At 37.9% G+C, this 15561-nt stretch overlaps 1 protein-coding gene across 1 annotated transcript in view; it reads right to left on the bottom strand.

Annotated features, from left to right (window-relative positions):
* Positions 1-15561, bottom strand: part of LOC140161964 (nucleolar transcription factor 1-like) — a 38622-nt gene that overhangs the window by 12864 nt on the left and 10197 nt on the right. The window contains 7 exon segments of the mRNA XM_072185258.1: positions 2119-2232; positions 2445-2486; positions 4420-4564; positions 11006-11136; positions 11883-11993; positions 13243-13372; positions 14248-14312. Coding sequence (XP_072041359.1) covers positions 2119-2232; positions 2445-2486; positions 4420-4564; positions 11006-11136; positions 11883-11993; positions 13243-13372; positions 14248-14312 — 738 coding nt within the window.

The raw sequence follows: 15561 nt of genomic DNA, 5'->3' as shown, positions 1-15561 counted from the left end.
GTATATTATTGGGGCAAGGAATCCAATTACTACACTGAAATTTCAGTGACTCAAGACAAGCGATTCAGTATATATGATAGGAAACGAGGTACATCCTAGCGGTACCTTATTTCTGATCATAAATAACAAACCGCTTGTCTTGGGTCACTGAAATTCCAGTGTAATACTTGGATTCCTTGCACCTATAATATATGTAACTTTTGTTACCACTGTATTATTAGTTTTTGAGAAAAATGCAAAAATAGACACAAATTTATCGAGGGGTGTAGTACCCCCTTAAACAACTAGATAAATACAGCAAGTTTTGGCAATTTCTTGCACTTTAGTCTTCCAAACTTATTTTCTGGCACCTCAAGATTTTACAGTTGGTATAATACAAAGGGACAGTTTCTAGTTATCTGGGGCTTGTCAGTATGTGAAACCACAACATTATATAAAATAACCTAACAAGGATGCAGCTTTGTTAAGATTTGGTATTGAAAGAAGGTTATAATTAATGAAACTCGGATATCAAAGAAACTATGACTTAAGTAAAATAATTGCCATCCCTAAGGATGTAGCATTCTTAAAATTTAAAATTGTAGGAAAGTTTTGCTCTGTTATTCATAATGAAACTATCAAAATGAACAAAAAAAAGGTTATAATGAATGAAACTATGAACAGTTAAAACTTCATTATCAAAAAAACTATGAACAAAATAAAATTCACGATATAAAATATTTTACCTTCATTAAAATTGGCCATTTAATATTTAGCTACAATCGGATAATAAAATTTGGAACAAGTACATCATAATGTAGATCTAATTACACACCAAAATTGCAAGTTTCATCTTTTGGTAGTATTTCTAGCAATAATGCAAATTTGAAAATCATGTCCACACAAGGATTACATTATCTTTTTGATCAACTTGTCTGCTAGCATTTTAATTAGCCCATACATTTAAAAACTGATCTGCTGCTATAAATATGACCGTCAAGTTTTTATATTGAGTGCATGTATTGTAGGGGAGATTTAGGCAAAATAATTACATCTAAAAACACTCACAAATCTGGGCTTTCACTATCTTGGCTGAATAATGCCTTGATCACAGATGATCTGGTCCACTACCTGTCCCACAAAACTTGGTAGCTGATGCATCCTTGCTTGTAGGAGAAGCAGAGCCCACACCAGATTAACTGTGATCAAGCTAGCTATCAGCCAAGAATAACGAAGCTCCGATTTTTGAGTAAAAAAAACTTATTTGGATTTGGCTACAAAAATCTACTTTTGATTATCTTCATCAATGCAACTGAATGAATCTCTTCACTGAAGCAAGTGCCTAATATCACACATTCTTAGTCAGTGGGAGTGGTCTAGTTCGTAGACACATTTCTGATTGGACAATCGCATGATTTCGGTGTCGTCTATCAGGCCGTAGACGCACCCCACGCCATCATGCATCTTGATATTGCGTAACACGCTTGCAGAGGTGCGCGTGTATGTATCGCGCTGTATGCGTAGACTAGTGCGGAATACGCGAACGCGCTAGCAGTATGCGCAACAGTATACGTGAAGTTGTAAACAAGTTTCGTTCATTGAGTTTTTATGACGGTAACTTAGTTTTTGCTTTAAAAAATTGTTTATAGTTATTAATATAATATTTAACTGATTAAGAATGAGAATAACGACAGTACTTTTTATTTTGCCTATCCTCTACCTATGATAGAGCGACAGGCAGGTCCAATATTTTTATCGAAAAGTGCGCCACCGGTATCCACTACTCAAAATATTGGACCTGCCTGTCGCTCTATCACACAGTAGGATAGGCAAAATAAAAAATCCTATCGTTTATTCTCTAACTGTAACTAAATATCTCTTTCAACCTCTCACGGGCACATGCCAAATTATAACGGTATTAATTTGGGCTAGACAATAGCCTGCCAAGTTCCCATGCATATTTTTGTGACAAGGCTGCACATTGCAACTACACTACCACATCACATCACATAATAAAATACAGGATGCTATCACATGCACAGATTATTGCCCACCCAATATAAAACACAGCATCTAATTCATCATGTATTTATAGATGCTACATTAGTACCCTGGGAGGATGGGCAGCTATTTGCTTACCTTGGACTGGGATGAGCTACTAGTCACTATTTTCTTGCCAGCTTTCTTGGCTGATGCCTTGAGAAGAGCCTCCAGATCCTCCCGGAATTCATCGGCTTTGTCAGGTGTTAATTTCTGTGTAAAAAATAAATTTATTTATTTATTTGTAGATGTAACTCAACTGGAAAGAAATAATTCTATCATCACTTCTACATTTATTGCTTAATTAATACCGAAACGTTTGTCCCTTTTGTTCATAAGTGCACTTCATTATCCAAAAAAGTTTGTCAGAATGAAAAGCTCTTGGCAAATACTCAAACATAATCAGAGTCAACCAGTATACTTACTGCTACATATTTCTGTAAAGCTTGTGTGTATTCTTCCTTCAACTGTAAGAAAAGAAAACAATTCACTCATAATTAGAAGAAACAAAATTCAAACATACAATTTTGGACACAATATCCATGTCACATTTTTTTTACTGCAGATCAATTGAATTTTGTGTCTGTGCTGAAGACTAACAGGATCCAGAAATGGCTGGCTGTGTTAACATTGGGCTATTCCTGTTGAAATCCATACACCCCCTATGAAAGACATGATCTTTACATGGATCGAATCCATGGGTTCCTACAGTCACCCATGGAAAACAGTGTACTGAATAGCTGTACACCATGTCCATATTGGCCAAGGGATGGTTTGTTTACATGGCAATAATTCCTTCAGAATAGGCAATACAGATTCCAAACATATAAAACTTACCTTATATCAGTTTTAGTTGCCCCTAATAACTCCAAATTGACATGACAATTAATTATATTTGCTCAATTTCATACCAAAATCAAGGAAAACATGGTTTTGTTATTGCAAAATAACATGAAAATGAGAAAGGTTATAGCTGGTCATTTGCAGTAGGCCACTTCAGGTAATCAATATTGGTCCTTGAATTGCGTACCTGAGTGACTTTTTGCTCATTGTAAGAGTGATAGTGTTGTAAACTTGATTGCATAACATTAAGATTGCCAACTGACATCCTTTGTATTTGAGTTGTCTGATGATGGTATTAGAACCGTCATGGATGTAAACATTACACAAAATGTCAACAAAACATGCTACTGCAGAACTCTATGCCTGTATGTGTGTGTCTGAGGGCCGATCTGAGGGCTGATGACACACATTCGATGGGTGTACATGATCTTAATCTCCCACACAGCAGGTGGGCGATTCCAAATGGAATCGCCCATACAGGTAACCCAATTTGAAATTCACACTCGATGTGTGGAAGATTAAGGTCACATCTTCCATAGGATAGAAGTTTTAACCGTATAAATTTCCACTAGAATAGCCCATTGGCTTTCATTCTAATGGTCCTGAGTTTACTTCAGGGAGGAGTCTGCCCCTTTGCACCCCCATTGTTACCCCCTGTTCTTACCCTGGCAGCTTTACTTCTGGCATTGATAAGTTAATTAAAAACTGTATCACATCACACACACTGTCATATATTATACAAATATTAACTGTTTATGAGTGTAATGGTCGAAATATAATCACGAGGTGAAAGATGGATTGTTCCATTCCACGAGCCGGAACGGCGAGTGGAATGGAACAATACATCTTTCACCGAGTGAGGATGTTTCGACCATTACACGGCTTTAAGACAGTTAATATTTGTCTTATATCACTCATGCATAAATTCTATTACTAAAATACTATTTAAGGTAGGAAATACATTTATTCATCAACATAACACCATGTTTTGCGGTGATATACTTCACATTTTGGGGTCCACCCCATAACTAAATCGGCGAGTCCACGAGTCAGCGAACGGCTTGGCGCAGGCGCACTACGGCAAAGCACATGATGGCTATCACACGGAGTGGGGGATGGTAAAAATGGCAAATGGTAATCAACCAATGAACTGTCTAGAATTTATGCATGAGTGATAAAATACTTGTTGGCTTGTTTCAGGATTTGTGCACAAAACACTGGAGCAATATAACTTAATTGGAATTAGATACATTTAGCGGTAGGCCTCAAAGTAAGGTAGAAAACTGAAAAATCAGATCAGCAGACAGTCGGACACAATTAATACTTTTGTATTTCATTGTTCTATTACTTTTACTTTATCCTGGCAGTCTTAGTCTTGTTTTATGGCATTGGTAAACTGATCAATTGTTTCTGTATATTCAGCCATTCTCTTATTGTGCCATAAGGTTTCCAATCATGCAACCTTAAACTTGGACCACCCACCTCAATTACCTTTGTTTTTCATTGTCAATTACACTGTTTCTTTCATTGTCTCAATAATTAATTTGTGTTGCTTACCCTGGCAGCCTCTGTCTTGTAAGCTTCCTTCTTGGCATTGGTAAGCTTATTCCACTGTATGGTACATTCTGCCATCCTCTCCTTGGGAGACATGTTACTGTTAGCTTGCTTCAGGATTTTAGCACAAAACATGCTGTATGCATTCCTGCAAGTAAAAAGGAACAAAAACAATACTATAATATAATAATTATGCTTTCTGGTTTTGTTTGAAAGCCTAATGTCAAAAGCATTGATTTTATTTGCTTATCTTTTGAAGAATGTTATCATTTTGATTATATTCATACATTTTTATTATTTATGTTATTTTTTGTTGTTACCAGTGCTGGCAAAATGTGATTCCTGGTAACATGATCTCAAAATTTCCCTTCAATTAGACAGAATTTTTCTGCAACTTTTTTTTATATATTTTTTAAAAATTTCGGGCACCCGGGCAGGGTTTTCCCTGCCCGGGTAATGTAATCTCGGACGGGTACCCGCGAGCCTGCCCGAAAATGCCAGCCCTAATGATTATTATGTAATAAAATTAATGAGCCTTTACCATGTTTTGGTATTTTTTGTTCTTTATCAGATCCATTGTGGAGTTAATAGAAGAAGCTATATAGAGAAACCGTTTGATGCAGACCAATCATTAAGAAAAGCCGTGGGTCTACTACAAGATAGACAAAAGTTGATAAAATTGGCTGAACAGAGCTAACATGGTTGGACAACCGTCACTGAATATGAGACAAACGAGCTGGCTGAAGATGAAGACGATGAGAAGAGGATCATGCGGGCAGAAGCAAGAGCGGGGAGGAAAATCAAACAGAAGCAGCAAGCGAGAAAATCGCCAAAACGCTTCAAGAGAGACATTCAGTCTACTTCTGGTTTTAACCCTCATAGGGCTAATCCTAATCCGCTTTTTCTTGGCAACCCCGGGTATGGCCCCGGTTTCAAGCAAGCGAAAGGAACCTGTTTTTTCTGCGGCAAGTTCGGTCATTGGAAGGAAACCTGTCGAGCACGCAATACCAGTCAATACAGAGATAAGCCCTACCAGAATGCAACCCAGACTGGAGACAGCCGCTAATGTAAATAAAAGTTAAGTTTGATGTTCTTGTAGATATCATGAATATTGATAATGCTTAGGGTAAATGATCTAGCAAGAATATGAAGAATCTAATGGTACATGCCATTTTAAGTTCTCAAGAATTTTGGCATAAAATTGGTGCTCCTGATCTCATTCTGGACACAGTAAAATATGGTTATGTAATCCCATTTTATGATTTGCCGAAAATTCAAGTTTCAAGAAATAACAAATCTGCTTTGGAGATTAGAGATTTTGTAATTGGGGCTATTGCTGATTTGGTCAATTAGGCACAGTTGAAGATTGTCATATAGCGCCACATGTTATTAACCCTAATAACAGTTTTTGTCCAGTAGATTGGGAAGAAGAGATTAATTCTCGATCTAAGAATTGTGAACCAATTTATTCATGAGAAAGTAGTAAAATTCGAAGATATGAGTATAGCTTTGTTATTCCTGAAGCTTTACATGGAGAGAATTAACGGTTGATCTAGTGATGCAATCTATGGTTGGTAAACGTTCCAATCATAGGATTAAGTGATTTACTGACAATCAAGCAGTAGTTAAAATAACTAAACAAGGTAGTATGAAACCTGTGTTGCAGAATATGTGGGACTTGTGTCAGACACAACATTTATTTGGAAATAGAGTTTATACCTAGAGCAAAGAATGACAGCTGATTTTTAAGTTGTATTTTAGATTCTGATGATTGGGCAATTTCAGATTTTGTATACATAATTTTTTATCATATAATGGGTCTTCATGCTATAGACCGCTTGTTTCCTTCTATAATGAAACAAGCAAAATTTATTCAGGTTTTGGAATCCAAGTAGTTATGGAATAGATGCATTCACTTTTGATAGGTCGTCAGAGCAGAATTGGCTAGTTCCAACATTAAGTTTGATTTCTAGGGCAATACTTCATATGATGAAAACATGTTCAGGAACCTTGATTTGTATTGTATTGGTAATACTAGGGATAACCATCAAAATTTCATGTTGACCCTATTGCTACAAAAGATTGTTTTCTGAGTAGAACTAATCAACAGAAGTATTTTGGTGGTTAAATGGTCAAAATCGGTCAAAAACTTTTCGAATTATGAATTATCAAAGTTTCCCATTCTGACCGGTCATTGGAACGAAATAAAATGACAAGGTCCAAAAATAGCAGTTGGGAGCAAAATTGGCATAAGCATATATTTACCTTTATATATTTCTTTATTTTAACATATTTGCAAACATGAAACAAGCATATTGTGAAAGTATCAAAGGGTTTCTTATGAAATGGCACTTAACTAGTCACTGGCATAACTTATTTTTTCAAACCAAGGCATTGAAATCATGCATTTAGAGGACATTTGCCAAAAATCATCCAAGATAGCCGATATGGCACAAAATCAAAATTGCACTATAAGTAGGTGAACTTTTTTTTTCACAACCAAGAATTTCAATGTTATTGGGTTTAATATGACCAATTAGTAGGTGTATGTAAACAAAATCTTAAGTTTTGAAGGTCATTGACTCATTCACAACAATAGAGATTATCCTCATCATGCTCATGTGTATTCCTGTAGTATTCCTCATTCAAACCAAAGTAGCACTCAATACATTATGAGTATCTTTGTTCAAACCAATTCAATGCTTGACCTCGGAGTTACCTGCATGACTATCGCGGGCTATTTTGAAACAGTTATGGTTGCACATTCAGGTACTTCTTTTGAAAGTCCTAAACAAGGTATAGCCAGCAGCAAGTTGTAGATGTTATAGGCCTAAATATAAGAAAACGTTTAGGGTTAAGATCAGGTGAACAATACATCGAATGAGCACGAAACTTCACATTTATGTTCAGAAAGGTGTCTTCTTAACATGATTTGAAAGGAATATAAAAATTCCAAAGGGAAGCTGGTGATTTAATTTGTAACTCGAGATCTACTTGCTCAATTTTTTAACCTTTTTACAGAGGGTATGATAGAGGTATTACTGGCAACTCTGCCAAATTACAGCTCAGTAGGCCACGTTTTTCACCTGATCTTACTGATTTGAATATTTTGTGCCATTCTTGAGCAGTGCTAAACTCAGCCACTGGCAATTAAGCGCACTGTGGCGATGGACCAATTTTGACTCGCACTTACAGAAAAACAAAATAAGTTATGTTGCTGTAATTTGCAAGATAGTTACAAAATATAATTGGCAGTAACTTCCCCAAATTTTACAGAAAAATATTGAAAAATAAAAGAATGAGATCAATTTAGAAATGTATGTGCAAGCAGTGCACAGTTGAGCTCCCTGCATGTCTATGGGAGTGTTCTAATCAAGTTGATGGTTCATTGGTCATCCCTAGTAATACAAATTATAGAAAAGTTTTGTCATATATTATGTAAAAATCATTGCTGGCTGATATAATTTTTGTGTGTGTTTTTGTTAATATACATGTTTGTATATTGTTGTTTTTTGTGTCACTTTAATAAAGACCCTCACGGGCTAGAAAGTTTTAAAAAAAAGGAACCTTGATTTGCCCTCATTGGGTTTCGGCACCATTTTGGCCTTTATTATTTCCTGATGGATGAAATTCAAGAAATTAAATATTTACGTTCGAATATTTATGTTAGAATCTGGCAGAGGCGATAAATTGTTAGAACATAGGTATAGTTCTAGCCCTAAGATGTGATTTTATCCAAGCACTTTGGATGGCTGTTCCTATCATGGTATTTTTGCAATCATGGAGCATTACAATAGTGCTCTGGTCAATAACAGTACCGACAATTTATTGTGTTTTGGTTTAATTTCACTTCATCATGACTCCACCAAAGCAGCTAAGTTTACACCAACGTATCAAACATGATTTTGGCATGAAATGCCTCCACGATGCTAGAGATCTGGAAAGAAATGCAAGAAAACTGGCCCGCTTCCGGAACCATCTCCGCTTCTCGCTTCAATGTAAACACACCAAATTGACACCGGTTAGTCTACGTCTTAAATCCACCGTTGTTGGCATGGAAGCCAATCGGATTCTTGAGCGTGCTGAAAAAGCTTTAACCAACGAAAGGATTCGCCAGACTAACTTTACCATCTCATCTTTAGAGAGAAAAATCGCCGATTTGAGAGAAAAACTGAGCTTAGAATTACCCGCGAATGTGTACCAGGAAGTAACATCTTTTACCCAGCATGCACAGCTCTCTGAACATGAAAGAAGTAAACAAAGACATATCGGAAAGTACGATCGTCTGAAAAAAAAACCAACAAAGAAAATGTTATCATCAGCGCAGAAGAAAAGGAAGAGGAGATTAAAAGAAAGGAAAAATGGGTGATAAACATCTCTGACAGAGCCCTAAGTGAGGATGAGAGAAATGTACTCTCCAGAGGCTTAAACTTCGCCGTAGCACCGAAAGACATTCCGGTTGCCGAATTCGTCACCTGTACCGAGTCGGCATGCAAGTTGTTGAACGATCCGAATGAGGCAGAAATCGCAAGCGAAGCGATTAGAGTCTTGAAATCTTGCAAACCTCCTAAAAGCAACATCACCAAGGGTGAACGTGTGGCGATTAAGACCTTGAAATGTGACGAAAACATCGTTATTTTACCAGCAGACAAGGGTAAGTCTACAGTTGTTATGAATAAAACCGACTACATCAAGAAGAGCAATGATCTTTTAAATGATACCAACACCTATAAGAAATTGAAACTTGATCCTACCAACAAGCACAAGAAGAAACTTGTTTCTATGCTCACTCAACTGAAAGATCACGTAGTCTCGGAAGATGACAATGGAAAGGTGACGGCTCTCTCCAAACACGAATTTTGGAAATTGTACCCGACCTCAGAAACCACCGCCAGGTATTATGGGCTGCCCAAAATCCACAAAGCCACCATACCTCTCAGACCTATCATCTCCAGCATTGGTTCTATCACATACGACACTGCCAATTTTTGTGCCAAGATCATTTCACCGCTTGTTGGGAATACTCCTTACCATATCAAGAACACATTGGATTTTGTCAACAAAATAGGGGTCCTCAAACTCGGCGATGATGAGGAATTGGTTTCGTATGATGTAACAGCACTCTTCACCAGTGTTCCTGTTGAGGAGGCGTTGGACATAATCCAACCTAGACTTGAGAACGATACTACCCTTCATGAAAGAACTAATCTTAATCCTTCCCAGATTGTGGAATTACTTCGTTTTGTGTTGACCACCACCTACTTCACCTTCCAAGACCAAGTTTACCAACAAATTGAGGGTGCTGCGATGGGCTCTCCATGTAGCCCGCTGGTTGCCAACATCTTTCATGGAAGCATTTGAGGAAGAGGCGATCAACACTTCACCCGTCAAGCCCTCTTACTGGGGAAGATATGTTGATGATACCATGGTGGTATTGAAGACAGACGACATCGACACCTTCACACTTCATCTGAATAGTGTCAACCCGGCGATCAAATTCACCATCGAGAGGGAAGAAGATGGCAAACTTCCGATGTTAGACACTCTGCTACACCGCAAGCCAGATGGGTCCATCAAAGTGACAGTTTACCAGAAACCAACTCATACCAACCAGTACTTGTCCTTTGAGTCGCATCACCCACTCCAACACAAACTGTCTGTTGTTCGCACACTCATGCACAGAGCCGATACCTGTATTACCGAGGAAGCCGACAAGATCAATGAGAAGAACAACATTAAGAAATCCCTCAGAATGTGTGGTTATGGAGATTGGGTTTATAACGTCGCCTAACCTGCCACAGCTCCTGACAGACAGCATGTCATCAGAGACAAACCCCATGTAGGGAGCATTGTGGTCCCATATGTTCGTGGAAAGTGCGCCGGAAGCTCTGCGGAGAATTTTCAGCAAGCGCGGTGTGTCTGTACACTTTAAACCTGCCAACACACTTCGCTCAGCACTTGTTGCGCCTAAAGGACAAGATACCCCTGGTAAATGTTGCGGCACGGTTTACCAGGTCAGCTGCAATGACTGTGACTCGGCTTATGTGGGTGAATCTGCCAGACCGCTTAACACCAGGATCGCAGAACATCGCAGACCCAGTACCACTACTTCTCCAGTTGGTGACCATCAAAAGGCAGGTCACAGCATTGAGTGGAAAGACGCCAAGATACTTGACAGAGAAACGGATTGGTTCCGGAGGGGCGTTATGAATCCATTCACATCAGGACCAGTAAAAGTGATTTGAACAAAGACCAGGGCCGCCACAGACTCTCCGGAGCTTATAACTCTTTACTGCGCCAGAGCATGTCACGTGACTCACGCCACGGTTCGGACGGTCTCTGACCAGTAACTAGCATCATTCACCAGTCCATCTTTACCGAGTGAACAAGAAACAGTGTTACGTTTCGAAAGCTCTCAGGTGAGCTCATTTTCCGCTTTGAGTAATAGTTTAATTTCACTTCATCGTGTTTTGGTATGTTTATTTGTTTGTGTGAGGGGGCCCAGTGAGGGATCTCAGTGTCGGAAGGTATGAGTGAAGAAATTCTAATATTCCCTCCAAAATACCAGTTATTCTCATGGTCTACTCACATAGGTGGTTTGACAGGTTTACCATCAACCAACTGCTCCTTAAGGTCCAACTCATGTTTGTTTAACAATGGCTTCTTGTTGTCTGGAATCTTGTAGTTTGGATGCAAGAGACAGTAGTGCTCCAGTTCTTGCTGCAGAGTAAAGAAATGGAAAATGACAAGACTTGAAAGATAAAGAAACAAAAGCAACAATTTATTTGGGATTCACCAGAGCTACCAGCTCTCAATCAAGGTACATGTGTAAGCGCTGCAGATTCTCTGGCATAAAACGTGCTATCAGACGATTATCACTTTCATGATGTGTTTGGGGTTTTCAAGTTTAGCTATAAATCTTGGTAGTAAATTGTTGCAAGTCACTCACATCCAAATTCCAAAGTCATTTGGTTACATAGCCAATTGAAAACATTTTGATATGGAAATTCATAACCAACCATTATGCTCTTGTCGCCAGATGGTTTGTGTAGTGACAAAGGAGCTGGCTTCAACCGGAGACTTACGAGACTATGGGCAAGCACTGATTTCAAGCCTGTGTTTATGTGGGTAATCATGTTTGCTGCCTATACTTGTATGTATTGTACATACTTCATACACTCCGTGATAGTGAGAACCAATCAGAGCCTCCGTTAGTAAATTACTTGCTGTGCATAAATATTGTATAATTGCACGGGCGCGCACTCCGCGTAGTACATGTTGTGCTTTCAGACATGTTCATTTTTCTTGTGGGTGAATGCATTTGTATTCTCTTGCCTTTTCCAACCTTCGGGGCTCGTGCATTAGACGCATCAACATCTCAGTAGTCAGTACGCGTGCATTATTTTGTACAATTTCACTCCCAACAAGTGACACGCATTTATTAACCTATAAATCATGTGACTTGCCTCATATTTTGGTTTTTCTTCGATAGCCTTCTTTATCCATTTGATTTTCTTCTTGCTTTGCATGGCTTTCCATTCTTCTCTCATCTGGGTCTCTAGTTGGCCTCTGTTTGCCTGGAGAATCAATTGGAGAAAACAAGACACAGGATAACTACAATGCTTTGTTCACTACTTCATAACATTTGGTAATTGATTGTGAGGTGGCCGCAGTGGTAATGCTGATGATAACAATGATGATGATAATAATGACCATGATTTATGATGATGATGATGATGAATATTGTGTTTATTGACCATGTAAGGACTCTTTATCATATCACTAAGACCATATAAGAGCAACAACAACATCAAAGAACCCTGCCAACTACATTATATATTGCCATATCCAGTCAGTGAGTATATCTAGTAAATAAGAGCGCATAAGAACCATGCCGAGTGGGTTATCTGAAAGTTGTCTTGGGTTTGGGTTCATCGTTCCCTTTCAATGAACATATTTCCATTTCTCACACATAGTCAGCAAAATGTTGGCAAGGCATAACCTTAGTTTATCAACAAAACATGCAGACGGTATGCTTTGTTTTTGGTTTCAACCTGTTGGTGCATAAATGGCCACAGTTTGGAACATTTTACCAATAAGAATTTTCTTCTTTTTTTTTGTGATAAAAAGCTAGAGGATGTTATACCTGCAGCAACCAGGAAAGCTAACAAAAAATCCTGTGGACTATGTGCATTTAGCAGAAAAGGGCATAATAGTTTCCCAATTGGCAACTCACCTAGCTTCATATTATTTCAATGTTCCCGCAGTAACTGGGGAACTTTGCATACAGTCTTGAGGCACAGCATAAAACATTACCTCTATTCACCACCTTATATAAGAAGTTTGACATCAAATTGTTGGAAGCAAGGTGGCATTGTGCAATTTAAAACCTGAGGGTACAGGCCTGCTTCACAAAATAAATAAGTGGTCAATGAACGAGTGTTTGTAGTGTATCTGCACATTGGAAAAGCCCATTATGTGAAAAAGGAGCTACCATAAGTTATTCAAAACCTTACTTTTTAATATTTTTTTGTTTGAAATAATGTTTTTTATTAAGATATGATAAATCCGCTATTGGGTTCAGCATCGATATGGTACGGGAAATGCCATGTGATCCGTGTCAAACTAGGCTTAGCCTCCCCCTAGTATGACTTGGTATTTGCCAAACCATATCTCTGTTTCACCAAATGACTACTAATAGTTGGCTACCTACCTCTGGGTCTCTCTCCAAATAATCAGTCATCTTCTTATCGGACCATATCACATACGGTGTCTTCAAACCATATCTCTGTTTCACCAAATAACTAATAATAGTTGGCTACCTACCTCTGGGTCTCTCTCCAAATAATCAGTCATCTTCTTATCGGACCATATCACATATGGGGTCTTCAATTTAGGTGGTTTGGCAGTTGGTTGTTTGTCCTTGAGCTCCGGCCGGAATTCTGGGTGATCCTCCCTGTGTTTGCAACAATCAAGGTGTAGTGATGAGCAGGGACAGGCGATTTGCGCGGAACTTTTTTTCCGCGCAATCCCGCGCAATTTGCTATCCCGCGCAATTTGCTATTTTTTTTCCTATGGGCAGGGATACATAATTTGCACTGAAAATCAGTTCCGCGCAATCTCCGCGCAATTTGCTATTTTTTTCCGCGCAAATCGCCTGTCCCTGGTGATGAGCACAATTGAAAATGGTTCAATAAACCCTCATTTAACAACCGTATCTCAAAATTTGACCTCATGATGTGGAGTGCAAGGTTAGTACCACACACATTCAAACTTCATCCAATTTTTTTTACAACAGCAATGAATGTTAAACCATTTCTTCTTGATGGCTCAGAATGCTGGCATGCCACAAAGGCAGACATGAACAAACTCTCAGCATTTCATGGACATTTAAAGGCGCATATTGGAATGTCATCTTTCCCTGGGTAAGATCTGACACCAGGCCAGCCCATGGCCAGAGGGTAACATGAGTAGGTTTGTTTCACCTTGAAGGCAAGGATAGTCTTGCAAATATGGGCTAACTTTCTCCTAGGCCATCCAATATGCCATATACAGTAGGACTACAACTGGTATCTACTGGTCTCACTCCTATTTCCACATCTGTTATTTTTATATGCTCCTTTAAGAATAATTGGTAAATTCTTCAAACAAACATGCTTTAAAAATACAAGTTACAAATACATTTGTTTAAAAAACATTAAATTGGCCAATTCCTCAGAGACAAATGCGTACCGGGTACTGCAAACTGAACATGTGCAGCCAGCAACTGAGATATACTAAAATTGTTTTGCCTTACAGGTGTCAATTAACCTGGCTGAAATCAATACTTACATAAACTGTTCCATGTCCTTGTTGTATGTCTGCATTTCTTTTTCAAAATTCTGCAGGTACTTGTTCTGAAACATTTAGAAAACATCCATATTTATTTCTGTCTGTTAATTACTCATTTTGATTGCCACAGTTTTGAGTTATGATGACAGTTGTACATTCCTATCTGCTGACACAAATTGATCACATCGACTGTTTGGTGCTCAAACCTGTTAGTACATTTTTAAATTGTTCATTTGTACACTTGAATACAAGTCCATGTTATAATAAACATTGTAAGGCCAAAAAAAAAAAAAAAAGATTTGTTTAAAAACAAATGCGATTTTTAAAAAAAATTTTTATTCCGGACTTTTTTTCATGGTATTTTGAGAAAAAAGTCTGATTTTCGCCAATTTTTCTGGAAAAAACTAAAAAAAAAAAAAAAAAAATTTGAAAAAAAAAAATTCGCATTTCTTTTTTGTCAAATCGTATGATTTTTAAGCGCAAGCGCAAGCTTTGAGACTAACCTTTTTTTTTTGCCTAATGTGTAAAGGGCATCAAACAATTCTGAAATGTCGGATCAGGCATCATGATTATCAGATTTTAGTTGATGCCCACATTACAATACATAATAATAATGAACATTTCTATTGCGCACAAATCTTCAAAGAGCACTCATGGCGCAACAAAGAGCTCAAGCAAAGAGTAATGAAAAAACAAACAACAACAAATATTATGAAAACAACATGGACTCATAAGAGATCAAACATTGTTTTGAGACATCTCTATTGCCTGATATAGGCCTAACACGAGATATATATATGCAAAAAATGCTATGATGGGTCTCAAAACAATACCTGTATTCTCATTCTTAAACAGATCACCTGTAATTAAGGGGGTACTACACCCCTCGATAAATTTGTGTCTATTTTTGCATTTTTCTCAAAAACTAATAACACAGTGGTAACAAAAGTTATATATATATTATAGGGGCAAGGAATCCAATTACTACACTGGAATTTCATTGACCCAAGTCAAGTGGTTTTTATTTATGATAAGAAATAATGTACCGCTAGGATGTACCTCGTTTCCTATCATATATACTGAACCGCTTGTCTTGAGTCACTGAAATTTCAGTGTAGTAATTGGATTCCTTGCCCCAATAATATACAAAACTTTTGTTACCAGTGTTTTATTATTTTTTGAGAAAATGCAAAAATAGTCACAAATTTACCACAGGGGTGTAGTACCCCCTTAATCATGTTTGCATGTAATTTGTGTCCACTCTTTATGGCCATTTTGATTGAGTTCACCAAGTTACTCCTGTGCACAAAATCG

The sequence above is a fragment of the Amphiura filiformis genome, chromosome 10, assembly GCF_039555335.1.
Source record: "Amphiura filiformis chromosome 10, Afil_fr2py, whole genome shotgun sequence".
Taxonomy (NCBI): Eukaryota; Metazoa; Echinodermata; class Ophiuroidea; order Amphilepidida; family Amphiuridae; genus Amphiura; species Amphiura filiformis.
Note: the sequence above shows the minus strand (reverse complement) of the source record. Positions and strands in the feature narration are given on the sequence as shown.